Raw genomic sequence first — 26,950 nt, 5'->3', positions numbered from 1 at the left:
ATACTACTTTTGCTTACTCTCTCAGTCACTTATGAAATGTACTTTGGAGCTGGAAGTCCTTTTTGCATGTAACTCGAACAGCAAAATGACTAGCAGGGGGAGAGTCAGTGGGGAAGAACCCAGTGGGAGGTGGGTAAATAGTTGATGAGACTAAAGCATCTGTCTGCAGGGACTCGGTTGTAAAGTGACGTTGTATTTTATTTTTTTTTTAATCCTCTTCACATGCATGCCCTTAGTCATCAAAACCTGATCTGTTTGCTGGCAGTCCTCTCCCCCTGTTAATCATACACAGTGATGTTGACAAGGGTAGATATCTCTTCATAGGCTGTATTAGGGCTGAATACGGGGTCCCTGCATTTCCAGTAATGTGTGGTGTTTGGACTTAAAAGCTTCAGCTTTAGAAACTAGCTAGCTGGGCTGCCTTTTTGCCTCTGAAATAAGAATGTCAATGAACAATTGTTTCTTCATTGCTCTGAATGAATTGCCTTGTGTTTACAAAGGTCAGAAACAAGGAGGGCATCATGTTTAGGACTGGTCTCTATGGTAATTAGGCAGCCCTGTCAGAGAGCATTTTATGTGTGAAATGAAGTAATTTGACTCTTAACTTCAGTTGGTACATGTTTTCTGTAAATGTAACAGTTTATTTCTTCCCCCCCACCCCTTTCTTTTCCTTTATGCTTATCCTCCACCCCCATCTCTTCTGTCCCTCTTTTCTGTGAAATGCCTAGGTCTGGAGCCAGAAAACACAGAAACAGGTACAAACATTGGCTGCATTTGTTGTTGCTTTCTTGGAAGTATTTCTTGTTGACTGGAAAAAAATCCCCTCCTTTCACTCATTCTGTAGCTGGAGGGAATCCTCTGTGATCTGACTTGTTTCCTTCTGCTTCTAGATGACTGGAGGTCATCATCTACTACTGATGCCAATGGGGATGCCCAACCATCTTCTCTGGCTGCCAAGGGCTACAGGAGTGTGCGTCCAAACCTTTCCTCAGACAGCAAGCCACAGGTAAGCCTTTCTTCTGCGGCTCTGAGGGTGATCTTCTGGGTTCAAACACTCATTTCATGGTCAGGAGTCCTGGGTTGAACTCCAAGCTTTGCTGCAGACTTGGGTAAGTTGCCATGCCTCAGTTTTTCCTACCTGTCAAATGGGGACAATGCTTATGTCAGCAGAATGCTGTGGAGCTTTTGTGTTCAGACAGACCGCAGTGTTTCCTTGGTGGATGAAGAAGGATAACAATGCTATTTCTTTGCACGAAAAAGGTGAAGTAGCCATCTATTAGTCTGTCTTTTGTGTTGGTTTATTTCCTGCTGCAGGCTGAAAGCAAAGTTAGACAGGGTGTTAAAAACAAGTTACTGGGGAAATACCCTTCAGTTTTAATGCTGTAACTGATACAAGCCTTCTAAGGCTATCAAGGGAAAGGTTATTTGAACCCTAAGATAAATTGCTGAAATGAATCTATTAAAAGAGGTGTAACTTCATCCTTTTTCTTCTGGGTGGTTGGTCTGTAGAGAAGCAGTCTGATGAGGAAGCCCTTTGTTAGAAGCTGCTTTCTTGTATGAAATGGAGTCCCTTGGAAGTCCCTTTGTCTCCTAGCAGGGTGACTGCTCCCATCATCAGGGACCTGTAGCAATGCTACAGAACAGACACCGTTCTTGAAATTGTAAGTGAAAGTGGAATATGGCACAGCTCAGAAGATGATGGGGAAGGGAGCTGCACCCTAATGAAGATATCCATTTGCTGTCTGATATTTACAGCTGTAGTCGCTTACTGATCTTGTTGATGAACAGACAGAGCACTGATGCAGTTGGTAATTCTTACAGAAGTCACAAGGACTATTGTCTGAACAGAGATGAAATGGAACAAAATGGAAAAAGGAAATTGCAGGTAGTAAATTAGTATTTCCTGATACCATACAGTGATAACAGGAGGCTTAGCCCAATCATTTAGGGAAATACTGTGGCAATTTGAATTCTTCCAAACTGAAGCTACTTTCCTTAAGAAACCAAAAGTGATGAGCCTCTTCCAAAACCAGAAGCCCTTCAAAAGGAGCACCTACCAACTCACTTCTGCAGTCCTTGCACATCAGGGATGAGGATGAAAGAGGAGTAGCATGAGTTCAGTAGATCATGAAGATCATGAGACAGTAGCTGCAGTTTTATGAAACTATTCTAAACCTATATCCATGTAACAAGAATATATGCTGGTCCCAATTCGTCCTGCTGTGTGGATGAATTTTAAAGGTGATATTCTTTCAGATTTGGGTGTTGTGAGCTGTTAAGACATTTTAATTCTCTGCTTTTTTTGCATCATGTGTGTGTGCATTTTAAACTATGTTAGCAGTGATTTAGCCAGTCTTTGCCCATAAAGATACAACAATGGTGTGTATGTGTAAAACCTCCTTTTATAGTCTCCAGAGGGTTAATTTGCAGGAATGCAGGGAGCTACTGTTCACTAGGCTGGTGTTTTAGTTCTATTCTTTTCAGTAGTTCATTAGTTTTGGCTACTGGCAACAAAGAAAAAAAAACAAACAAAAAAATACACTTTCTATTGCATAGTTGCTTTACTTCAGAACAATCTGGCTTTCAGCAAAAATTCACTGTGATTGGAATTAGAGTTTCAGTCAGCAGGCAGTTATGGAGTACCAATATGTTGTAAAGTACCAAAGACAGTAAAGCTGCTCCCCTAACCCTTACTCCGCTTTCTCACCCCTATCTTGGTTCTGGAGACAAATTATGATTTCAGTTTCTCAAGAAACTTTAATTGTTCTGGTTTTGTCAAGAGCATTTTTAAGACTGAAAAGTCCTGAAGAAAACTTAAGAGCCAGTTTTTCAGTGGGATAAATGCTGACTTTTTACTTAGTCATCTGTGACAATCTATTGTGTTCGCAAGATGTTTGCTTTCAATAGCCCTGGCAAAACTGTGTAACATTCATCTTCTGGCAATGCACTTAACGTGAAGCAGAGATGGGCTAGAGCTCTGAATTCAGCTTTGTGATTTAGATGTACCCAGTGCTGGAAAGCATGTGGTTACAGAGACATGAGCCAGGGTTTAGTTAGCCAGGATGTTAGATCTTAATTCAGCAGTGTGTAGGCAGGGCCTTGAGATCTGAGTAATGCTTGTGTGCTGCAGTGAGCAGTGCTGAGAGAGGCTGTGAGAGTTGATGTATGTGGATGAGTTCTGCACTGGCTTTCCAGATACTGTATTTGCTTTTTGTTCTTGCTGTATTAAAACCTGCTTAACCCAAGTCTAATGACCGAATTCATTCTTCAAATTTATTTTTTCCCTCCTTTTTCTTTTCATTTTGTGCTGCTTCTTCTATCCCTCTGTTGCTTCTTGACTCTGCCTGGGCAGGCCCTTCCTCCTCCCCGTCCCCCTCTTCCCAAAGAGGAAAGCTTTGCATGGCGTCCTCGCACTGACACTAAAGTGACCAACCTGCTGCCGGTGCCCATCATGGACTGCGTGTACCTGAATGCGCCCAAGCCTTATGCGCAGCGTGCATCACCAAATGCCAGTGCATGGAGTTACTTCTCATCACCCACCCCCTATGGGGCAGTCCCCAGTGGGAAGCAAGGCTTGCCAGCAGGGCATTTTTCTTCAGGTTCTAGAGATGAGGTGCATGCTGGGCAGCCACTCTTGGAAAGTTGCTCCTTGTCAAATGCATCATCCATACAACGCAGCTCTGACGGGGCAGGTCCCAGTAGTAAGGCTGGAATGAATTCCAGTCATGAGACGAAGGCGGATAAAAAGGTCACCAGACTATATGTAGCTTGTTTATCTAACAACACTTGCTCGGCCGCATCTGAAAATTCCACTGGCACCACACATGACCCAGCAGCCAGCACCAGTTTGGGTGCTGAGCTCACTCAGGCACCAGCCACCGACATTGTTTCCTCTGTACCGGGAAAAGCTCTTCCTGCTCCTTCTCCTCCTCCTATTCCTCCCAGGCCGTACTTTTACATTGTCCTCAATAAAGACGCAGTTAGTTATGGTGCGGGCCAGCCTTCCTGGACTCAGTCATCACCTCCGCAAGCTTTGAGGGACAAAGTGCTAGAGCCCCAGAGCACAGCTGCCGCAGAGGACAGAATGAGAAAAGAGCCTTACCTTACTCAGCAGCGGCAGCCGCCGTACAAGGCAATGGGACGCAGCATGGTACATGTTTTCTCTGTAACCTTGTTTTCTTCCAGCCATGTGAACGGTTCTTTAATTCATTGTAATGTTCCCTTAATGCTTTATCCCCCTCCTTCCTAATTTCTGAGCATCTGATATGCCACCTGAGTCTTGTGGTCTTCCACTTGATAATATTTAACACTCTGTGCCCCCCAACATTGATCTGTGTGTTTGCGTGTGTGTGTTGTTTGCAGGGGGTTGGGTTGGACTGGCTAGGATCTTGCTATTTTAGGAAGGTGTAAAAGGATGAAACTCTGTAATGTGATGGTTAGTGCTTCTCAAGTGATGGGTGAGTGCAGCACTGTTTTGTGGTTTGATTTAGCCTCACTGCAAATGACAGGAGAGAGGGGTGGTGAGGGGAAGGAAGATATATTTTTATTATTATTTATTTTTTTTTTTTTTTTTGCAAGAAGTTGTGTGTGTGTGTGTTCATGGAGGCCAAGGCCAAAAGACTGAAGAAATATGTTTCCCTAGGGAAAGAAAATCTGCTGGGGCTTTATATCATTTTGGGTGCATCTTTGCATGACACTATATGGCTGCGTTAGACTAAAGTACCGGTCTTCCCCATTGCATAACAACACCTTGTTTCCTACAGGATGCCACTGCCACCACCACAACTCAGCCTGGAGTTATAGTAGTCCCCCTCCTCCAGGTTAATCCAGACAGACAGCAAGAAGGCAGCTCCAGCACTCCACCACCGCCTCTGGTTCCTTTCGGGCAAGGCTCCGTATTCCCTGAGACTGTTTCTCCTGGCACACCCTTGACTTTTCCGACTTTAGATGATTTCATTCCCCCACATCTCCAGAGGGGTCTCCACCATAACCAAGCACCCTCTGCATCTGACACATTGCCCTCTGCTTACCCGAAACTGCCATTCTTCTCATCACCACCTTCACTTGTCCCTCCGGTAACGGGGGCTTTGCACAGGGGCTTGAAGCCTGAAATCACTGGAGTCATCTCACATACAGTAAGCTTGCCAAGTACCCTCCTCACCCTTTTCCTAAATTTATATACCCAGATAAAAATGACTTTCTCCTTGGCATACTAAACTTGAGAGGAGTGATGACTCACTCCCTGCTAGCAGCATGACAACTGAAACCTTGTTTACGTCCTGTGCTAGTGCATGCGTGTTGCCTGCCTTGTGCAGCTTTGAACTTCTTATTGACTTCTCCTACATGACATTTGACTGTCTACCTTTGTGCCCATTCTGCTAGGTGATACATATCTTAAGAGTCTTCACCAAAATTATCTGAGAATAATTAACTCTGTGTAAACAGAATAGCTGCAACTAACTGATCTCTTCAGGCTCTTTTAATAGCATCGTTAAATGTGTTTCAATAACATTTGAAGTAGCGACAGCAGACCAGTTAAAGGTTAGGGCTGGCTTTCTGTTCCACTTGGAGCCACAAGACTGTATGGTGTCTACGCAAATTCCTGCTGAAGCCAGTGTAAGATTGCCGGTATTCAATGACCTAGAAGCAATAATATCAGTTACTGAGCTAAGACTCCTCCAAGTGTGTAGGCGCCATGGGATAGATCAGGGAAGAGTATCTGTTCAGTTTGGAATTCCATCTTTCACTGAAGTCTTTACAATTTTCAAAATGTACTGCAATAATTTCAGCTTGAACTTTACTGCTTTCTTCCTGGGTTATTTTTTTATAAGCTCATCACCTTCTTTTAAAAAGTCTTTAGGAATAAGGAGGAAAATGGCTGTAAGTTAAAGTTGCAGAGCAGGAGGGGGAAAAAAAAAAAAAAAAAAAAAAAAAAAACTGACCCTCCTCCCTCCTTGTAGAGAAAGTCTTTAAACAGCCAGATCTCTTATATGGCAGCTTGAGGGCAAGTAAACAGGTCAGCAAATGCTCCCTTCTCTTAGGATGGTACTTCCTTTACTTTCTTTGGCCTTTGAATCTATATTCAAACATGTGCCCTGAACAGGCATATGGGGACAGGGCACAAAGGGAAAAAAAAACAACCAAAGATGATTATTTTTTTTTTTTTTTTTTTTTTTTTTTTAAGTTTTTAGCATTGGCCTTTCTGCTCCTGCTGGAATCAGTGGGCTTTTATTGTTGAGAATAGTAGAAGTATTTTTATGGAGCCTGTCTGCAGGCATCCAAATCATAGGGGAGTAGTAGAAATTTTTTTCTACCTGGCTTTCGTAAGATGAGTTTTGAAACGTTAGTTTCATGCGTTCTCACTTCAGGCATGTGGCCAGAGAGCTGTTTTCCACAGTGATTTAAGGGGTCTTTGTTCACCTAGATTGGTGACTTAACTGGGACTCCTAAGCCTAGATCTAACTCCCCTTTTCTTTTTGTGATTCTTTGTATGTTAGTTATCAAAGTGAAGCTCAAGCACATCTCTCCTACCTCTTCCAGATTGTGTTGCTGAGAATATTATCCCAACCAGTGAAATAGGGCAAAATGTCTCTTAAACCCCTATTTCTGAAGACTGTTGGTTAGAAACCTTCTCTTCTGTCCTTATGAAATGTCTATTGCCTGATCAAGATGCTTCTTGGAGCAACATAGCTCTATCCAGCCTACCCTTCTCCTCTAGGCTGGACTGACTGTAGATGCTTCTTCAGATTACAGCAAATTCTCAGTATGATTTGTCTCTGATCTCTGGCCCAGGCTCAGCCCCTTATCTGATCCTGTAAGTCCTTTCCACTGACACTGGTGGGTGTGAAGGGCACTGACTTGCACATAGCCATAAACACCAGGAGAAAGGATTCTTCTGGAGTAATAGTCTGTCTATTGATTTATTTTTTTTCCAGCGGTGATTAAAATCCCCCTGAATGCTCAGCTCCATTTCACACACCAGTAGCCTGCAGCATTCCAATCTGATGATGGAATAGTAGAAGTGCAAAAATTTGGTACACCATTATTCCACATTCACTCTGATTAGATGCTTATTCCCCCTTAACTTTAATTGTAATCGTGCGTCCAGATTTCTCAAGAAGCTTTGAAAAATCTCAGCCTAAACTGGTGCATGCATTCTTATGCCATCACCCCTTCTTTATCTTTTCCCCTTACTGTCAACAAAAGCTTGATATTCTTGGACTGAGAGTTTTCAAAGATGAACTAGTTTTTTAAGTCTCCCAGTGGCCACAACTTGTATTTCTACAGAGCAACCAGAGCTGTGGTGATACGAAAGGTGGGTTTGAAATTAATAAACAATGGAGCTGGATGCATTAGGAAAGCAAGAGCAGCTTGCTAAACATGTTCCAGCAGCAAAGCCACGTTGAGTATCTTCCTTGCAAGAATCCTGCTATTTATGCTCTATCTATTTTGTTTTGTTTTTCATGATTTTAACCATGTAGATGTGTCGCGGTCTCCTGAGCGATGGTGCTAACCTAATTTCCTGGACCTTCTTTACCATACCAGCTGCAGTAATAATGTTTCACTCCAGAACTGCATGAGTTTTGCATGCTTGACTTCTTGCAATGAAAGGAATTCTTTTAAAACAACTTCCCCCTCCCAAAAAAAAATGTTTGTGTGTGTATGTATCAGGGGAAGAGTGTCTGCATCTTTCCCCACAACCAGAATTGCTTTTTTTTTTTTTTTTTTTTTTGCACCCTGTGTTTGCTTCAGGAAGCAGAATTAATTTAGTGCCTTCTTTTGGGGTTGGAGTACCATAGTACTGCCTTAGCAAACTAATCACGTTAACAAGGAGCAGGGTACATACGTGAAGCAAGGTAATGCTCGTGCTTATGCCTCTTTTTACTAAAACTTGCTGTGATTATGCTTATCGTTCAGTCTAAAATGGCTTTTTTCTTCGGATTTTCCCAGTGTTGTAATTTTCCTGCATGCTGATGGTATGTTGCTCTACTTTTCAGGACCCAGGTCCTGTGCTAAATGAAGTGTCCCAGCCTAGCACTGGCACTGACTACTCAACCTCCTTCACGTCAATCAACAAATCGTCATCTGCCTATCCCTCTACCACAATCGTCAATCCCACTATTGTCCTCTTGCAGCACAATCGAGGTAAGGAGACTTACAGATAGGTATTTGGACTCAAACTGAGTAATCTGTTGAACTGCAAGAAACTAGAGAACGTGTGTGCCATGGACAATGAAGTCCATGCTACTACGAGATAATAAAGCTGCCTTCATGAATTGTAGTGACCAGAGCATACAATACAGAGGTGAGGGGCAATGCGTACTTTTTCTACTTAGAACCCGTAGATCAGAAGCCACTCTGACATTGAGGGAAAGGTCTGTAACTGGACATGTGTATAAGCTATGGCAAGTTGCATTTTCCAAAGAAAAAAAATATATCAGAAAATAAAGGAAAGGCCTGCATTCATCTCCTTTTAATCAGTCTAATTAAAAGCATTCATTGGTCCATTCATTTGTGTTTCTCAAGGTATTTTATTTTTTTCTTCGATGCCTTTGTAAAACAGTCTTCTGTCTTTGGCTCCAAAGATAGTGTCCTCGCTGTAGCCCAGCTGATTGTATCACTCATGTAAATAGATTATATCTTTTCCTTTCTGCTAGCATCTGAAGCAGCTTTGTGTATGGCCTCCTGAATGAGGGTGCCTAGATTCCCAAATGTTTTATCTGTATCGAGAGGAGAGAACGTTATCTGAGGCAGCCATTTTATCTCAAATCTTTTTGTTGCCTTCCTTAAGCAGGGATATTAATAGTAGGTTTTTGATATTAAATCTGGACTATTTTGAAGCATGTGCCAAACAAGAATATTTTCTCTCTGTAGATCTTAAGAGCACAAGGGACAAACTCGTATAATACAATGGTCCGTATACACACTGGCGTTGAGACAAGTGATGTCAAGTCATTCTCTTGATCAATTACCTTCACAAACAACAATTTGTTCTGTCTTGAATGTCTTGCCTCTGACCATCAGCCCTCATGATACTGTAGCCTGATATATTGAAGAGCTTCTCTTACAACGTTTTTTGTCAGTGTATAGATCACAACTTGATAAGCAACATGACTGAGCTATGGTAACTGTATTCTGATGCATGTTTTCCAGTCTTTATTAATCAAACTTGTAATTTGCAAGAATCATATTGAGCTGGTTTGACAAGGCACCTTAATCATCAATCTGTATCAACTGATGCTGTATGTGCCATGCCGTTTTCAATAATAAAATCTTGTATTAGTCATTACGATATATTCTTTTCCTGGGATTACTGTCAACGTGACAGACATCTGGCAGTCGCATTTATGCTTCTCAAATATTATCACATCTACCTCCTTCCTGTCCTGTGGACTTTCCTTTGTATTCCAAATCATACTGAGGATGAATGTCAACAGTCCAGCAAGCTGTCCTTCCTGAAAATGCTTTATTTAGAAAACTGTTCTGAAAGTCTTCAGTACAGTTTACATGAGCGTGCTGATTTTCAAGCAGATGACCTCAGTTGTCATTCAGCATGGACCTTAGGTACTGTTGAAGTGGAAAGCATTTCTCCACCAGGCAGTAGGACGTCAGACTTTTTTTCTTCATCCCCTCCTCAAAATACAGAATGTAAATAATGATTGGATGCATCATCTTTTCAGCCCTCTTACAAGCAGTTCCAGTGTGCCTATTCGGTAAAATACCAAGACTATCAGTAGGTTTCTGTTTATTCTTCATGAACCTTGAATTCTCTTGATGAGTCTTCTTGAACATTCTGTGAATTTTCACTTCCATTGTCGTCATCTTGTACTTCCTAGCATGTATTATTTACTCATAGGTATGTTTTCTTACTTTTCTATCAATGCATTAAGAGTTTCTCAGTTATTTATGCTTCTTCTCCTATCTAGACTTTATTCCAGCATAGCATTAAGACTTTTTTTTTGTAGTGTAACTGATGTGTTTTTTAAGTGATTCTTAGATTTTAGTGATCTCCTGTGTTTCTCCCCTGGCTGACATGATTCATATTTGGTTTCATCTTTATGGATCTTATTCATTCAAAGCTGTTTTGGTCTAATGGCACATAACATTTTTATTGGATTATGGTCCCCCTTCCCCTGATAGTTAATTATATTTTGTTCTCAAATCAATTTCTTTATGTCAAGAACAGGTTTAATATAAATTCCTCTTATGTGCTATGAATACCCTTAGAGTTAGAAATTTCAAGGTCATCTTAATGCTGGTAGTCTGAAGTCTCCAGTAGTTCAGTTAGTCTTCCTGATGAATAATGTGTGTTTGTTTGTTTTTTCTCGTCAGTGGATTATTGATTAATCTTTCAGGAGCTTGTTATCTTACTCTTTGGAGGGACAGTTGTAGCAAATAGGACAGTAGGTGATATCTTATACTTTATTTGCTAGTTCATTAATATATAAGCATGTAAGATACTTTGCTTTGGTGCTATAAAAGTCTTAGAAACAGGTAATGATTTTTGAAGCACAGAAGATACTTCATATCCTCTCTTTTTTTGTCTGCTTGATCTTACTTGGTAAGTCATGATGAGAGATCTGTTTGTTTCTACTGGATTTCAATGATACCAACTGGTATTACTGACAGAAATGCGAACAATACCATTAATGCTTATAAACAAGTCATTTCACATCCTCTAGTTCATTCCTAGCACCAAAGTAAGAATTTCTTCCCTTCACAGTTGTTGGTGCCTTGATTTTATTTATTTTTTTTTTTGACATAATTTTTCAATAAATCTACTCAAATATTTGTTTCCTCTTCCCCCTTTTGTTATTAGTTTCAAATGTTAGTCTCTTCCACTGCTTCTCTGGGAACTCTCAAGGCATGTTTAATCATTCCTTTACTATTGCCAGCAGTTTCTTCTACTATATTCTTCTACTTAGCCCTTTCTCTGAGAAGCCTACAAGTCTTTGGCCTTTGCCTACCATCCTGGAACACAAGATCAAGGATAAAATCCTCATTAGCAGGTGTGGACCTGGGGCTGCAAGCTGATTTTGGTCAGGTGGGAGAGTGAAATAGCAGATGCCTCCCCCTCCTCAGCTTCTATCTATCAACAGCTCTCTTCTCTAGTCAGAGACAGAAGTGAAAAGAAAACCCACACTTCAGATAAATACATTTTTTTCATGAAAATGCTATTCATCCATGATATTCTCTCCCTCATGGATGAAGAGACAGGGAAGAACTCTCTAGCATGGATCTTTAAAACACCATTATTTTTGCCAGAAGACCTTAGTGACTGAACACAGTTCTCTTCAGCAATAGCAGTGACTGAAGCTGAGATCATCCTTGCATCCTTTCTCCTCTCTCATAATACACAAGACTGACTCCTGATGGCCTGCATGGAAGAGCAAACCCTGCAGTAGGTGATTCCCATCTATTTATTGGCTTCAGATTGCAAACCCTTTCTTTTCCTAATTGCACACAGTCATATGTTGACAACTATCACATGAGCATAATGCACGCAAGCAACTTGCCCTTGGTGGTTAACAGAGCAAAAACACTGGGATTAAAAAACAAAGTTCATACATATTGGCAAGGGAGCTGCCCTTAATGAAGAGACATATCGTCCTCTCTTGCTAAGTTGCTCCATTTAGTATAAATGTCCATTGAAGGTAGGTTCTGCTAGTAAACAACATACAACTGGAGGATGTGTTTCACCTACTACACAGTTATTTCCTGGGTAGACAGACATTGCATGGCATGATTTATTATGAATATTTAACAGGTGTGATTAATATATTAAAGTTTTGGGATCTTTGCATTAACTCTATGAGCATTCAAGAGTGTTTGCATTTTGTATGTCAGTAAAATAGCTTCTTTTCAAATGTCTTTTGTGTTGGTTGACTGGATTGATTACTGGGGAGTGGGTAGAGCAGAGAACATAGATCTAAGAATCCTTTCTTTATTCCTAGCCATGACTTGGATAAGTCATTTGGGCATCCATTAGAAAGCAGTTCCGAGTGTCAGCTTCACGGTGGTGAAACACTGTGGAAGCTACCACAAATGTCCTAGTCTGGGAACTCAGAGATGGAAGGCCCTAAAACAGTGATCATTCTGAAACTGGCTGGGGGCAAATCATTCAGTCTGTGGTGCAGTAGTGTGTGATGAGGCTCAGCACACCAACAGTGGCTTGGTCCTTTCCTATATCCCTACAACATGCTACAGCATTATTGTTTTAAAATGTACTTAATGGTAACAGTTATTTATCAAGTTGTTTGACTGAGAGTTTATTATTTTTAAAATTGTCTCCTGTCCAACTTTTTCCATTCTCTCTATTAAAAAATAAAAAACAAAAAACACCTCTTTGCAAATGTATTGGTCACTGCATCATAAAATTTGTGTTATTCACGAGGCTGCTGTGTGGAGAAGAGGCTGTGGATTGTCACTTTGGCAGGGTATTTGAAAACAGATTCTCTCCAGCAGCTGCTGCTGTTCTGTCTGCAGCGTATTTCTTGCCTGTCAGAAGTGCAGCACCGGAGCACTTGCTGTTTGTCTCACCCATTTGTTCTGTATTTCTTTTTGTTTTGTTTCTTCCTTTACCACAGAACAGCAAAAAAGGCTTAGTAGCCTGGCAGGTATGATGTGAAAGGTCTACTACCTTCCAGCTGCTGCCTCTGCTGGAGCAAAGCTGCTCCTTCAGCTCTGCTAGCTTGTGGAGTACCTTGAGCAAGCACACGTCCTGGGAACTGTAACAATAAATAAATGTTTGTCCTGGTTTAGTCCAGATCACTGAAATGTCTGATTTCAGTCTCTTCTCCAAATGTTACTCTCTGGACATGCTAATATACTTAGGTCCTAAATTATTAGTTTATTCCTCCTTAAAACATAAAACACTTTAAAACATTACAAATAAAAATACAAGGAAGCCACTGCTCTGGCTCTGCTGTGGGGGACCAGGTCTAGCAGGCTCTGCGGAGCCTAGTCTGACTTCTTCCACCGGGCTCCTCTGGCTGCTGCACCAGCCTCTCTCTCTTTTGTGCTGCCCCTTATTGAAGTGATGGGCTGCCCCCAGCTGTCTCCCTGCTCCTTCCTTTGGTGGTGCCAAGTGGACACCGCTCAGCTGTGAGTTTAAAGCTGGCCTGCGAGCCCAGACAGAGGTTTCCTGTTGGTTTTCTCTTTCACAAGGTGTTTCCCTTCATGATCAGGAACTCCTTTTTTTTTCTAATTCTCTAAACTAGAGCTAACTCATGGTGCAGCTTGTTCTGGCCCAAATGATCATTGATCCGCAAATGAAGCCTGTTTTGTACAGCTGGGCCTGCACCTGCTCTCAGTATGTCCAAACAACCACAAAGGTGCTGCCTGCCACCTCATCCCCCTGCTTCTCACATTTGCCACACAGTGGTAAAACTGTTGCTGCATGACCCCATATTGATGCTGCTGCTCTGGGAAAGGATGGCTCAGGTGCCATGGGATGTACTACCTGGTGCAGCCTGGTTATCTGTATGGTCAGGCACCAGATTTGGCTATTTGATTTTTAAATACCTCAGAGCCTGGTATATGCCTCCAACAGTACTTATGAAATCATCAGAGCTGTGGCAAATAGTTCAGTGTGGAATTTAGCTGTTAATTCTTCCAGTTGGAGGGGAACAAACTGAGCACTTCATATAAAATAGTCCTTTGCACCAGGAACATAGAAGGACCGAAAGTGCATCTGCATTCCCAGGGAAGGGAAACAGGATGAAAAAGCTAAACAAGGATTTAATTGATGCTTTGCCCCGTTTTGACCTTTCATAAATGTTATTTCATTTTTTTTTAAGAAAAAGAAGACAAAGATTGAGTGATTGGCTTGAAATCACCAAACACAAATCCTACAAGTACAGAGTTTCACAGGACAGAATTGTGTTTGCTCGGGGTACCAATAGACCAAAGCTTTGTTGTGCACGAGCTTTTCCTCTGCTAACTGCCTCTTTCATTTTCCTTCACCTTTAATGGCTTTGGGCAGCATGGTGATGTGCATGTGAATAAAACCCCTTTCTCTCTCTTCAATGCATGCAGTGATGTAAAAAGGATAGGACCCAGCAAAGCCTTGATGAGGCAGACTGTGAAATCACAGATGTTTCCTCCCCAGACATGCACATAGAAAAAGTTTTCAGCAGAGCCTAAGGACTGCAGTGCTGCAGCTCTCCAGAGCATAGCAGATCTTCAGAGCAGTGTGAGCTCCCTTGGTTCCTTGCCCAGGGGTGCTGGTGCCTGCACCTATGGCTGTCAGTCAGGCACCATCAAGGGATTCCAGGTGGAAGCAAAGCAGGCTGCAGCAATTAGTTGTTTCCCCTCATAGAGAGGAAATGTGCATGTGCTAACCAAGAGTATAGTAATTTGTTGTTTGCAAATTCTGGTTAGGGCACAAACATGACCTGGAAATATCACATACTGACTGTAACAAATAGGATTGTCAGGCAGGTGAGTGCAAGCTATTAAAAAATAGTGCCTCACTGCCACATGGGCTGCTCTGTTAGATTGAAATCACCAGCAGAAAAAGGTGAAGAATGAGATTGTGGAGTTGTTAATTAGACCAAAAAAGCAGTCTCCAAAACCAAATATCTCTTGTCTTACATAATAGCTGAGCCTATCTCGAGGTGTGTGAAGGTGACTACCACAGAGATGCTAACCTGCTTTTACTCATACCAAATATTTTCTTGGTAGATTCCTTCAGTCCATCTGCTGGCCACAGCTGATGGTGACACAGTCTGTCTCATCAACTATTTGCTAAGATTTTTGCCTTAAAAGAAAGTGAAATACAGCAAAGTGGTAGAATGCTGGAATGAGACGATAATCTTCTATTTTCATTTCCAGATTCAGTGCCAGACAGACTAGTTTCTGATAAAGTAGATTTGGCACTCACACGGGACAAGCCAGTTCAGGAGATAGCACCAAGTGAAAAGAGGTCAATGGAGGAGAAGAGAAGAATTGTCAGGAGCCCTCAGCACATGCCTGATACCTCCGTTGACGATATTGGCATTCCACTGAGGGTAAGACAATGCTGGACGAGTGATCACTGTAAAAATATGGGCCAGATTCTGCCTGTCTTGAGACTTAGGGTATTCCCTAAAGCTGCAGGAGCTGCAAAGATAGAAGATGTAATTCTAGTTCCAGCATATCTTATTACCAGCTTTGTTATCAATAACATGTTTCAGCTGTATCAGGTTAAAAAAATAAATATGATCATCTCTTTTCATCCTACTTGAGAATATTGTTCATTCACTGCTAGCAGCTAAGGGAGAGAGATTAATCTTGCATTATTTTAACCATCTTAAAGGCAGTTATCTCTTGTAAACAACATGTGTAAGTTACTTCAGTGATTGGGGAAATCATAATGAAAACAACTCATTCTTACAACTAGTGTCTGGAGTGACTTGAGCACTACGTGTGTCTGACTGTCCGTTTGATACAGAGGAAATCGGCATATATGACTAAACTAGGCATAGTGTCTGCTTTTAGATGAATATAATAAAATTGGATTACAGCAGACAATCTTCTGCACAATGTAAAGTTCTACACGGGCTAGAACATAACCCCTAAAGAACTTTCAAAGTATTATCAAAGTATTATTAAACTAGAGCAAAGCCTGTAGCTTCATTAGATAAGAAATTCTACGTCAGAGTGAAATTACTCATATTTTATTATAGCCTTGATTTTCAGGTAAACATAATAAATGAAGTAGGAATCAGGGTTCTAACCATACTGCTGCTGCAAGATTTGGTTTTTTTGTTTGTTTGTTTGTTTTAGAAAGAAAGCTTTGAAGTGCTGGTAGAATTCATGTCTGTGATTATTTATTTGCATATTTATTTTTCTGATAGAATACAGACAGATCGAAGGACTGGTACAAGACGATGTTCAAACAGATCCACAAGCTAAACAGAGGTACTGTAAAACAGATATTTTTATTTACTTCAAAAGACCATCATAACAATACTTTGTTTCAGATATGTGAAGAATTGTACTATGGATGATCAATAAAAGCCTTTTATGTTAACTAGTATTTACTCTGCACCACAGAACACAACTGATGTATTTAACATCTCTGGAGACAAAGATGACAAAATAGTGAAGTCCAAAGAAACGTCTGAGTTATTCTGAGGTGTACTGCAGTGCCTTCATGAAGGCTGTTTGAGAACCGAAATCAGAAGGCTGTAATTAATTTCATACTTAGAGAAAACAGATCCCTGAACTTCGTCTTTAGCAGCTGACCCTCCCTGCCCCTAACACTTCTAATTGATAGGAAGTCCTCTCTGAAACAGCACTGTACACAAGAGAACTTTTTACACTTTAAAGCTTTAGTACCTGCCTAATAGAGCTTGGTTTGAGGCACACTGAAACCAATGGAAAGATATGCATTGATTTGGGGGAATTCAGAATCTGAATTCTCTCTTCAAAACCTCAGATTTTCTTCTTTCAAAATTGTGGTAAGCTCTTGCAAACATCATCACGGTGTGTTCTCAAGGAATCCACTACTTTGAGGCACTTCTGTGCCTGGCTGCTGATACATTCACATTTTCTTCTGTGTGAGAAATGGCTGCAGTAGTGTTTGCAGACTGAACGCTCTGACCAGCCTAATGTCCAGGCAAATGCAATTCAGAACTGCGCTTACATAACAAACCCTATAGCATGCAAAACTGGAGCTGTATTTGCCACTGCAGATGCTGTCATGGTGAGCTTTGTGCATATATAGGCACTGCATTGTATTGGATGGAATGAGAAAGAACTGAACAATTTCCTCCTCCCAGCGCTCATAACAGGTTCTTCAGCTCAGCCAGAGCCTGTACTTCAGGATGTAGAGAACGAGCTCAGTACTTTCTGCCTCCAGGATCTCCCCCAGGGCCTCTACATGCAAGGCAGCAATGAGCAAGAAAGCATCTGGGTAGCGTTATGCTGTAATGTCAGCATGTGAGAGACTGTTCTGCAGCTTGTGTGGATTCTTGTCTCTCCATTCTTCCCCTTTAAATCTTTACTCTCTGTTCTTTTTTCAAACCATGTTCCTCTCCTTAGACACTCCTGAAGAAAACCCTTATTGCCCTACCTACATATTTCCTGAACTTCCTGAAATCCAGCAAAAACCTGAAGGTACCAGAAGCTTAGTCAGAGTGTATGTTGTCTCGTGCTTTGAGTTAACTGTACTATAGCACCGTAATAGTAACTAGATTCAGGTTCTAGATTTCTGTTATCCATTTGTTACACTAGCTGGAAATTCAGTTATGCCCAGCATACCTTCTTGTGTGATGCATAAAATAACTAAGTCTTTGCTAATCCATTAATCTTTTTAAAAGTACAATGATGTTTACACAAGTGTTATTAAAGTAAACGATAAAACCATCTGGTGGTAGGAAATTGGGGGATGAAGCAGAACCTCCGCTTCACTGTGGATAGTCTCAAAATCCACTGCTTTTCTCTGCTGCAGAAGACAATCCTTATTCTCCTACATACCAGTTTCCTGCGTCTACTCCTAGCCCTATCTCTGAAGGTAAAAATAAAGGACCCTATATATTTTTCTGCACAAATGCTGCCTTGTCCATTTATTTTCTTCCTGGAGTTTTTTCTAGTTGCTGAGCATTATCCTGCATCATAATTATTTGCTGCACTCTAAGCATTGCCTTGACTGTATGCCGCCTTTTGGCTTTGCAGTGCTCCTCTGGCTTTCTAACTAGTAGTTGACTAATGCTGCAGACCTGGGGTTTGCTTGGTTTTATGCGCTTATCAGTTGTACTTAGCCATGTGTGTGCAGTGATTATTTAACATGCCTAAAACGCTGACATACATGTAAAGATGCGGTTTAACTGAGATTTATTCTGCCCCCCCCCCCCCCCCCTTTAAATCAATATGTTTCTTTAATTATTCACTTCTGTTTTTGACTATTAACACAGTAATAGGGCCAGACCAAAATTCCACTGAAGTCTATTGGTGAAATGACTGCTTGCTTCAGTGGGTTTTGGATCAGTCCCTTGATGTAGTCCTTTAAAATAAATATAACTCACTAATATGGGTTCAGGGCTGGTCTTATGTGCACTGGCATATCTAGGCAAGGACAGATTTTGACAGTCTTGTCAGCATATCTTGCAACTTGTAACACTGTATTTACACCAGCTTCCTCATGTGCCCAGCAGATTCTTTTAAACTTCAAGTACAACCTAGAATCCTTTGTCAGTCATGTTTCAGGGATGATGGAATTGTATTTACTGTCATGACAACCCTATAACCATGTACATGCGTATGAAAATACTGATATATGAAAAACATTGGAATCTGCTGCGCATATTGGGCATGCAGATGTTTCCTGATTAGAAATTTGTTGGTGGTGACAGCCTTATTGGCTTGGTGTTTTGCTATTTCTTTGGATCCTGCAATTTAGGAACTTGCCTATTTAGCCTGTGCCTCAAGCCAACCCTAGTGAGACTGTTAATTAACCATTTTATTCAGTGTTTGTATTAAACATTTGGTGGGTACTGTGTAAAAAAAAAAAAAAAAAAAAAAAAAAAGCATTCAACCTGGGTTCCAGCTGAGATGCTCAAAGAATAGGGGATGTAAGGTGCATTTCAGTGTGACAATGAATATGGACTAGTGTCATAGAGGTATCTAATATGTTTATTTCTTGGTGAAACCTGCAGGTGAAGAGTCCTGTCTAGCAAATCACAATGTAGTATAAATCATCTACTGTTGGCAGAATGGCATTTCAGTATGGATGAGAGAGAAACAAAGAGCCTCAATAACTAGTTGCTAAAGGAATTTTACAGTGATTCAATTTTCTTGTTTGTAATGAAGTTTGAGAATTCATTTTACTCTTGTCTGAACTAACGTAGTTTGCAAAACCAATGATCTTAGTGTATTAAAAGTCTGGTTTCCCATAAATGTCCCCTATGCGCTTACGAATGTGCAGATGAAAGTAATTTGCTGGTTTAGGTAGTTGAAATTTTATTGGACCGAATGCTTGCTCTTTATTCTCAATACATTGGGAAATGCTTCTCTAACACACGCTTGGATTCCTTTGTCGATAAGGAATCCAGAATATCTAATGACATAGCAGGGTTGAAGTCCATGTTTCATGTTCAGATAACATTTGAAAGTGATGCATTCAACTGCAGAGTGCTTATACACAGAGGGGTTGAAACCTCAAGCCTCAAATTTCATGCAATCTAAGTGTCATAGTCTTTTTGCCTTGGGTTGATGGTCTAAAAACACTAAGGTTTGTGTTTCTCTTTAAAATGCCTTCAAAGTTTAAGGATATTGAAATCTAGAGATTTTGGCCAACCAAAAAAAAAACAAACACCCCCCCCCCTTTTTTTTTTCTTTTCAAAAAAGGAAAAACTACAGATTTGCTAGGAAGTACAGGGGAGCTGTTTCTTCTCACAAAGAAGAAACATATTTTGAAAGTACAAACTGGTGATACCCAGCTCCAGTAAGGAGCGTCCCATAGATAAAATGCAGCTCTGAGAAGCAGGAGATCTTATTCTAATGTTCACCTCTGGTTTACTCCTTAAACTTTATTGAGTCATTCCAGTTTTCTGTGTTTTAGTATTCATTGTTGTAAAAGGGGAGAAAACACAGATATTATTCTTCAAAAGGTACTTGAAGAGATAAAACATTATACCTGTCTTCCTTATTGTAGATATTAAAATATTTGCAATTGGAATCTTGCATTTATCTGAAGTGATCTTTTTTCCTGTTTTTCCTATCTGAATGATAATCGATAACAAATATTGATATTTCTCTTCAAGTAAGTAGATCGATTTTTTCATTGATCACTAACATTAAATACAAGAACTGAATGGGTGCGAAGATATTTTTAGATATGTTTACATGTTTTTGTAGGGACAGACAGTGGCTTACCGAGTATTTTGCTACCTGAATAAACCCATCTTTTAAATGGGAATAGCAGTCAACTTTTTCAACAATTCAGTATAATAACATAAAGTAGATCAATATTTATTTTCTGTCATTTAGGTCTAAATCATGGAAATTGGCCTGAAAATTGTCCTTCATTACTTTTTTAGCCTGAAGGTTATAATAAGCACTGAAGAATCAATAACTATCTGCTTGGAACTTAAACCTTCAGTTTAATTCATTCTCCACAAGAACTCAACAGAGGAGCTAAGAGTTAAGACTTCTTTGAGCCTTTCTGAAAGGCTCGATTAAGCCACAAGTGCAAGCTGAGGTCAGCTGTATTAGCCAAATTGTTTTTCCAGGGGATGAAGTTGGGTGAAGCAGCTCCTTGACGTCCTTCTTGAGAGAGAAGCTGCAGATTTTTTCAATCTGTTGATTGACATCACTAAGTTCATGTGACACTTGTATAGTATAATCTTTTCTTTGTATATTTCTGGTTTTCTGTATTTTTCTCTGATACTTTTAGTTGTTTATTCACAGAGATAATAGTAATACCTTTGCTTGAAGTTTTCTTTGCAGTCATTGCATTATATTTTTCTGCGTTTTGCCTTGAAGTCCTGTACATATCTCATGTATATTTCCTGGCTAGTTTGAACCTCATCTGTAGAGAAAGGTGATGGGCCTGTGGGTCTACTTTCCAGTTTTGAGCCCAACTCCCCCTGCTACTATATGTGGTTCATTGAGGATTTACTCCAAAGCATGCTGAAGATGGTGGAAAGATAGTGCTAGGCTTTTGATCAAGCCAGAAATACTCTCTAGGATGATGTTCACTGCTAGCCTTTATAGAGCTGCTTGAACATCTCAATTACATTATCTAGGTGTATCTTTCTTATTTAAAACGTAAGCTCTTCAGACAAGGACAGTCTCTTGGTCCAAGTAACATTCCTGGCACAATACACACACGTATATCTGTGCTTAAAAGATAATATGAGTCTGTGAACATACTTCAGTTTGGTGTGCTACTTAATACAAGGAAGATGGCCCACTGATTATCATGTGTGATTGAGAGCAGGACTCCTCAGACCTATTACTGTGTCTAACACTTGATGAGTAATTTTAGGTATATACTTCATCTTTTAGATCCTTGATTTACCTTTCAGCTTTTGATAAAGTGGATCTAATAACACTTGCTCTAGAGGTGTTTTGTGACAAAAAGTGATTATTTTTAAAGTGCTTTGAGAGACTGGAGAAAGGTATTAGTGTAAGTACAACATTAATATTTATATCTCATTTATAAATTATTTTTAAATGCAATCTAAACCTCAAAAAGATTTTTCTTTTTTTAGGATCCTCTTTGTGGTAAGTGTTGGGCAGATTACTCTCAAATTATGTCCAGTGTATTAGTATAAGAAATGAAAAGGATCTCTGATGCTTCTCTGGGGCTTTTTCATCTCACTTGCAAAATGCTTTTGTCTTTCAGATGAAGATTCTGATTCATACTCTCCTCGTTATTCCTATTCTGATGAGAGTAAGTAATTCCTATTTCTTGTGTAATCTTTCAGACATAAGGGGTATGTAAAGGATATATTTGTTGGCCTCCCATCCTGTTCACTAACATTCCTACATTTGATTTACTCTACAGCCAGAAGCCAGCCTTCAGTTCCCCGCTCCAAGAGTGAGATGGACAATATTGACTCGGAGAAGGTGTTTAAGAGGTCTGCCACTTTGCCATTGCCAAACCGTTCTTCATCGCGGAAGTCAAGCCCAGAAAGGTGACCTGAACTAAGATATGTTTGGATCAGTACTGGAAGAATCTCTGAAAGCTGTAAATGGGAAGGGAACAAAGGTGGAGGATCTAGGTCCACAAGTCCAGTTAAACTTTTTAGGGAGGTAGAAGTGTAGTTTCAATTCAGATTATTCTACCAGGCACCCATGAACTCCTTTATTGTCATAGTGCAGTCACCCATTGCAAGTCTCTCTGTGGTTGTATTTGGTTGTTACCAGGCATCGCACCCTCTGTTAGATAGGTAGCTTCCTTCTGGGGTGAGTGTTTCCTGGATGTCGTGTCTATACAGTACCTACCACAGGAGCACAGCAGAAGATCTCTGCTCAGTGTGACACTGTAAAGGCACCTCTGAATACAAGCAAATAGCAATAATTGCAGAGGAAAAGCATTTGAATTTATGTTGAGCCTTGGTTAATAAATAAATAAATAAATAAATAAATTCTATACTATTCTTCTCTGAGAATCCCACCCACATGGACTTTATTGGAAGCAGGTTCTAGTTAGGTGTGTCATTTCTGATATTTCAGTATTACTTCTATTCTGATCTTTTGTTTTGTTTGTTACCATGTATTTTAAACCTCATTGTAACAGCAAAGAATATATTTACCAAATGAAGGAAAAAAATTGGGCAATGAATATTTAATGTCCTGCAGAATTCTCCCCGCTTTGAATATACTACTTTTTGGGAAGGCGCTGGACATCATAGGATATGGACACTACATGTGTTATGACTAATACTGTCTGAGCTGTGCCAGTGTGTATACAGAACAAAATTATAGTTGTTTGGATAGTTAATGGACTATTTTTACAAGCTATTATTTACAAGCTATTTTTACAAATGTCAGTCAGAGGTAATGGGTTCTTATCTGTAGAAAAGACCATTTCTTGGATCTCAGAGTGCCACCAGAGTCAAGAGCAGTTCCAGGTACTGCACAGTAGTCAGTTAATCAGTGACGTGACCAAAAAGAAGGGGTTTAGCAAAATGAGATTTTATCTGAGTTCTGCTCAAAACTTGGATGTGTTGGTACTTGTGAGTTTAGTTGAAGTCCATTATTAAGCTATTTCCAATCAGGAAAGATATGAAAGTCTGGCAGTTTATTGAAAGTACAAGGAAGAAGCCCTTATGCTCCAGTGGTTTCAGTATTTGAGTTCTGTCAAACTCTGCCTGCTGTAGAAAAACAACTACATGCTCAGAGCCCTATCTAAACTGGGCCTCTTGCAGCAGGTTTCTTTCCTAGATGAAAGAAGTACCCTGATTAAACCAGGATTAACAGGGGAAGGCGTCTGTCAAAAGAAAGTATTTGTCTCCGTGGAAACCACAGCATTTTGTGTTAATTGATCTTTCTTTCCTCAGGACTGACTGGGAGCCTCCAGACAAGAAGGTGGACACTAGAAAATACCGTGCGGAGCCCAGGAGCATTTATGACTATCAGCCAGGAAAGTCTTCAGTTCTGAACAGCGAAAAGATGGTAATGTTTGTCTTATCCTACTCTGTACCTTGATCCCATGAATGTAATACACTGCCTGAGTGCTTGTCCAGTTCCATTCCAATATGACTCCTTATGTTTGCATTGCAGTGCTCATGTGGTGTATTTCCTGTATATTTTGTTTAGAAAACTGTTTTGCATAACTTCTTAACATTGTCTCTCTCTATAAAGCAAGATCCAGGGTGACTGAGAGGCTTCTTTACTTTTGGACATGTTGTTTTCTGTGTTAAGTATGGATCACTAACCCTAGTTTTTAATCCATGTTTGACACTGACCTCTTCGGCAGCTGTTTTGCCAGTTGTACTTTTTCTAGGGCACAGCAGTAGAGTTGAAGGAATTATACAACAAAGCAGGATGGTTCAATTTATGTGTTCTTCTGATGCCATTAGCTTTAAACACCAAAAAAAAGTAATTTTTAGACTGCCTGTAATGTGCTTTAGGGGATGCTTCTGAGGTGCACTGGGATATGCCCCCCTGGCTGCTTTATTCCTCAGCCATGGCTGGGGTGGCAAAACTGAATGTGAACAGGCTCCCCAGCTACACAGGTGCATAACCTGGAGTACTAAGTGAACTGTTACCGATTTCATTTTGAGTTAGTGAGTAAGCTGTCAGTTTTGATGGCTAGGGGACATACAGAAGTCTCATTCTGCAGGCTTAACTGGGAAGACTTGGCAAGGCAGATAGGTGGTGCTAACCTCAGCCAGTCCTGCATAAATCACCATGAATCAGTGTCCTTCAGGCTACAAGTGCAATACTGTAAGCACTTGATTGGGGTTATTAGTGAATAGCCAGTTTGTTAGATAAAGGTGTAATTGTTCGATATAGGCATTAATTTAAAGGATTTGATTGGAAGTGCTAATTGCATGTGGGATTCCAAATGTAAACTGGACTCTATGCCTTAATAGCTCAGACATTGATCTATACATGGAGTAGGTAGATGAACGACCCTGAAAAACATACCATGGATTTTGTGCTGAAACACGAGCATTGTACAGCAGTTTAAATCAATAGAAACATAAGAATCAAGTCTGATCTGGGACCTGGAGTTTCTTATTACTGTGTCTTTTTTCCCTCCAAGTGCAATCAAGGTCCATCACTTTTTAAAGATCCTGAAACGAACTTCTTTTCACACCTGTGTCCCTTCATTGACTTCAGTGAAGTTGCTCCTGGTTGGAGCATGATCTACTGCCGATTGAAGTAGGCAATGGATTACTCCCTTGATTGTGATGGGAGCTGCCTCAGCCCAGTACAAAAAGAGCAAGTGAGGAGTGGTTTGAACATAGTATGACTACTCCATTCCTGCAGCCCATCCTGGAGCAAGATTTCTGCTGACTTCAGTGGCAGTTTTGTCTCATGATAAACAGCCAAGATTAAACCTTGTGGCAAAAGGCCTGCTTCATCTGTGTATTTAAGCCTTTGCAAAAATTCTGATCTCACCAGTGGCACTGTTTACATGTTCAGACTTCATAGAGTATTTAATTGAGCTGTTGAATCAGAATCTAAAAGCCATGAACAGGATCATCATCAGCATAATTGAAAAAATTGTACAGAGCTCATCAAAGTTGAGAAGAATGTGATAGCTGTATTACTTCCAATGTTATTTTTTGAGCTTTAATTTCAAGCAATAGAAAGAAACATCTTGAAGTAGTGGCTTTGTGGTCTCCATCAGTCTCATTAAATACAACAGTAATATGCTGTTTAGCAACTAGATCTTTCTTTGTGTTTCTGAGGAGGCTGCAGGAGATTTGTGGATATCTGCTAGTAATCACACCCAGAGCTGTGGCTATCAGAATCCTCCATCATATGAAGCATTAGGACAGACTTTGTTTTGTATGATCAAAAGGGAATTTTCTTTTCAACTGTACTGTTTCCTGTCCTGTCTGATTTTCCTTCATTTTAGTTTTTCTGATTCTCTAACATTTATTTGTGCAGAAACAAGTAATAATGTCTCTCTCTCTGTGTCCCTTCAGAAATTTCAGAAATGCTCTCTGTCTGACCTGTGTCCCCTTTGTTTTAGAAAACCACCTTTCATGCTGTTTGCAGTGTATAGAACAGGGTTTCTCACATATTCATGTACTGTTAAAGATGCAGTATTTTGCTGTATTTGATTTGTGTCTCACTGAAACTGCCTTTTTTAAAACCAAAGGATGATTTTAAAAAGTTCAAGAAGTACATGCAGCTTTGGTCTTAGTGGAATTGTCTGATAGTAGGACTGAGGGACTGGTTGACTCCCAGCTCTTCCATTGAGTCTCCCTGTGACTCTGGGCAAGCTGCATAATCTCTCTGTGTAGGTCTCCTGATCTGTAAAATGGAATTCATTCATATTCATGTCTCTCACAATGATGCCATTAGGCTTAACTGATGTTTGCAAAGCGGTCCATGGCTTTTGTGAGAGAGGTGCTATAGAAATTCCAAATTATAAGGCTAAATATCAGCATTTTAGAATGGAAACCATGGGATCTGCATCTTTAACAGTCCCTTTCCGTGTATTCTTTGCATAATGTTATCCTTCTCTTTCTTCCATTCCCCTGTCACCAACTCCTTTAGACTCGGGATATAAGCCCAGAAGAGATAGATTTAAAGAATGAACCTTGGTATAAATTCTTTTCGGAATTGGAGTTTGGGAAACCGGTAAGTTTGATAGTTGCAGTGACCAATAAAATCAACCTACCATTTTTTTTTCTTTTTTCTTTCTTTCTTTCCTTCTTTTTATTATTATTATTATTATTATTATTATTATTATTTTTAATTATTGTCACATCTCTTGCTAGGCCCTAAACCTGGAACAGTTGTTTTACTCATTTAAAAATGTGATTGTTCATAACATCATTCTGGTGTTGATGTAAAACAGCTGTTGTGTGACTGCTTTAAAGTACTTTGAAACCATTTACCAACACTCCCCACCTTCCAGCTATATTTACCAAGAAGGCAATATTTTTTTACACCACAGTTCAAGCTCTATTTTTATTGTTAACAGTAGCAGTAACGTCCCGTTCTTACTAATGAAAGTCTTCTTTCAATGCTCTTATTCTCTCTCTTCCTAAAAATATTTGGGATAGCTTTAATTCAAAGTGAATCACTCATTTATTTCTGGCCTTGGTTTGCAAGCTATAGATCAGTAATTTCCAGCTATCCATAACAGATTATGACCCCACTTCCTGCTCCTTTCATTATGCACTTAGCTGCCCGTTGTCTGAACCGGGTGCATCAGTCTGTTTGAGCAGCCCCGACCATTCCTTGAAACCAAAGGAGTTTGAGAACAGCGTGCTTTCTTTTCAAATGGAGCTGTGTTTTTATGCTTGAAAAAGCATAGCCTTGATTTCTTACTCGGGAAAAGGATGAAGCAAAGCTTAATTATTTGAATTATTTGTCAAAGGGCCTTTCTGATGGAGGAACACATCAGTGGTGAGGGCTACCTGCAGAAAAAAAAGAGGTAGTGGACTTTGAGAACCAGGCCATAAAATGCTACCCTGATTAGATGCTCTGCATTTCATTATTAAATAATGTTTAATTGTCTGTTCTTACTGCATCAGAGGGTCAGCATCAGCCTTTCACATTTATTCAAGTGTAGCAGCGATTTCTCCTTTCTCCTTGAGGTCTGTTGTCAAATGCTCATGCGCACCACTTCTGAGCACTGCTGGGATTTCCTTCCATGTACAACCAAAAAAAACATTTAGGGTTCAGTACTGGCTTCAAAGGCTATTGAACGTGGACACCAGAGGGCAGACTTTCTTTAAACCTAAGCTTTGCTCATGCTTCTCAAGAAAGTGACAAAATTCCTCTGCACAGAATATAGCTGCCTGAATTTGGGTACCTAGCCTGA

The 26,950-nt window shown here is 40.2% G+C and overlaps 1 protein-coding gene across 50 annotated transcripts in view; it reads left to right on the top strand.

Annotated features, from left to right (window-relative positions):
- Positions 1 to 26,950, top strand: part of SORBS1 (sorbin and SH3 domain containing 1) — a 164,630-nt gene that overhangs the window by 106,385 nt on the left and 31,295 nt on the right. For 25 of the 50 annotated variants that reach the window (XM_082764907.1, XM_082764906.1, XM_082764878.1 and 22 more), the window contains 14 exons: positions 729 to 755; positions 891 to 1,006; positions 3,353 to 4,150; positions 4,764 to 5,135; positions 7,998 to 8,145; positions 12,588 to 12,617; positions 14,836 to 15,011; positions 15,840 to 15,903; positions 17,029 to 17,103; positions 17,438 to 17,500; positions 21,335 to 21,382; positions 21,497 to 21,626; positions 22,995 to 23,109; positions 25,675 to 25,758. In XM_082764907.1, coding sequence (XP_082621033.1) covers positions 729 to 755; positions 891 to 1,006; positions 3,353 to 4,150; positions 4,764 to 5,135; positions 7,998 to 8,145; positions 12,588 to 12,617; positions 14,836 to 15,011; positions 15,840 to 15,903; positions 17,029 to 17,103; positions 17,438 to 17,500; positions 21,335 to 21,382; positions 21,497 to 21,626; positions 22,995 to 23,109; positions 25,675 to 25,758 — 2,246 coding nt within the window. The remainder of the gene's footprint in view (positions 1 to 728; positions 756 to 890; positions 1,007 to 3,352; positions 4,151 to 4,763; positions 5,136 to 7,997; positions 8,146 to 12,587; positions 12,618 to 14,835; positions 15,012 to 15,839; positions 15,904 to 17,028; positions 17,104 to 17,437; positions 17,501 to 21,334; positions 21,383 to 21,496; positions 21,627 to 22,994; positions 23,110 to 25,674; positions 25,759 to 26,950) is intronic. The other 25 variants (XM_082764877.1, XM_082764903.1, XM_082764900.1 and 22 more) reach the window with 11 other exon arrangements.

This window comes from Aythya marila (assembly GCF_965140915.1).
Source record: "Aythya marila genome assembly, chromosome: 7".
Lineage (NCBI taxonomy): Eukaryota > Metazoa > Chordata > Aves > Anseriformes > Anatidae > Aythya > Aythya marila.
Note: the sequence above shows the minus strand (reverse complement) of the source record. Positions and strands in the feature narration are given on the sequence as shown.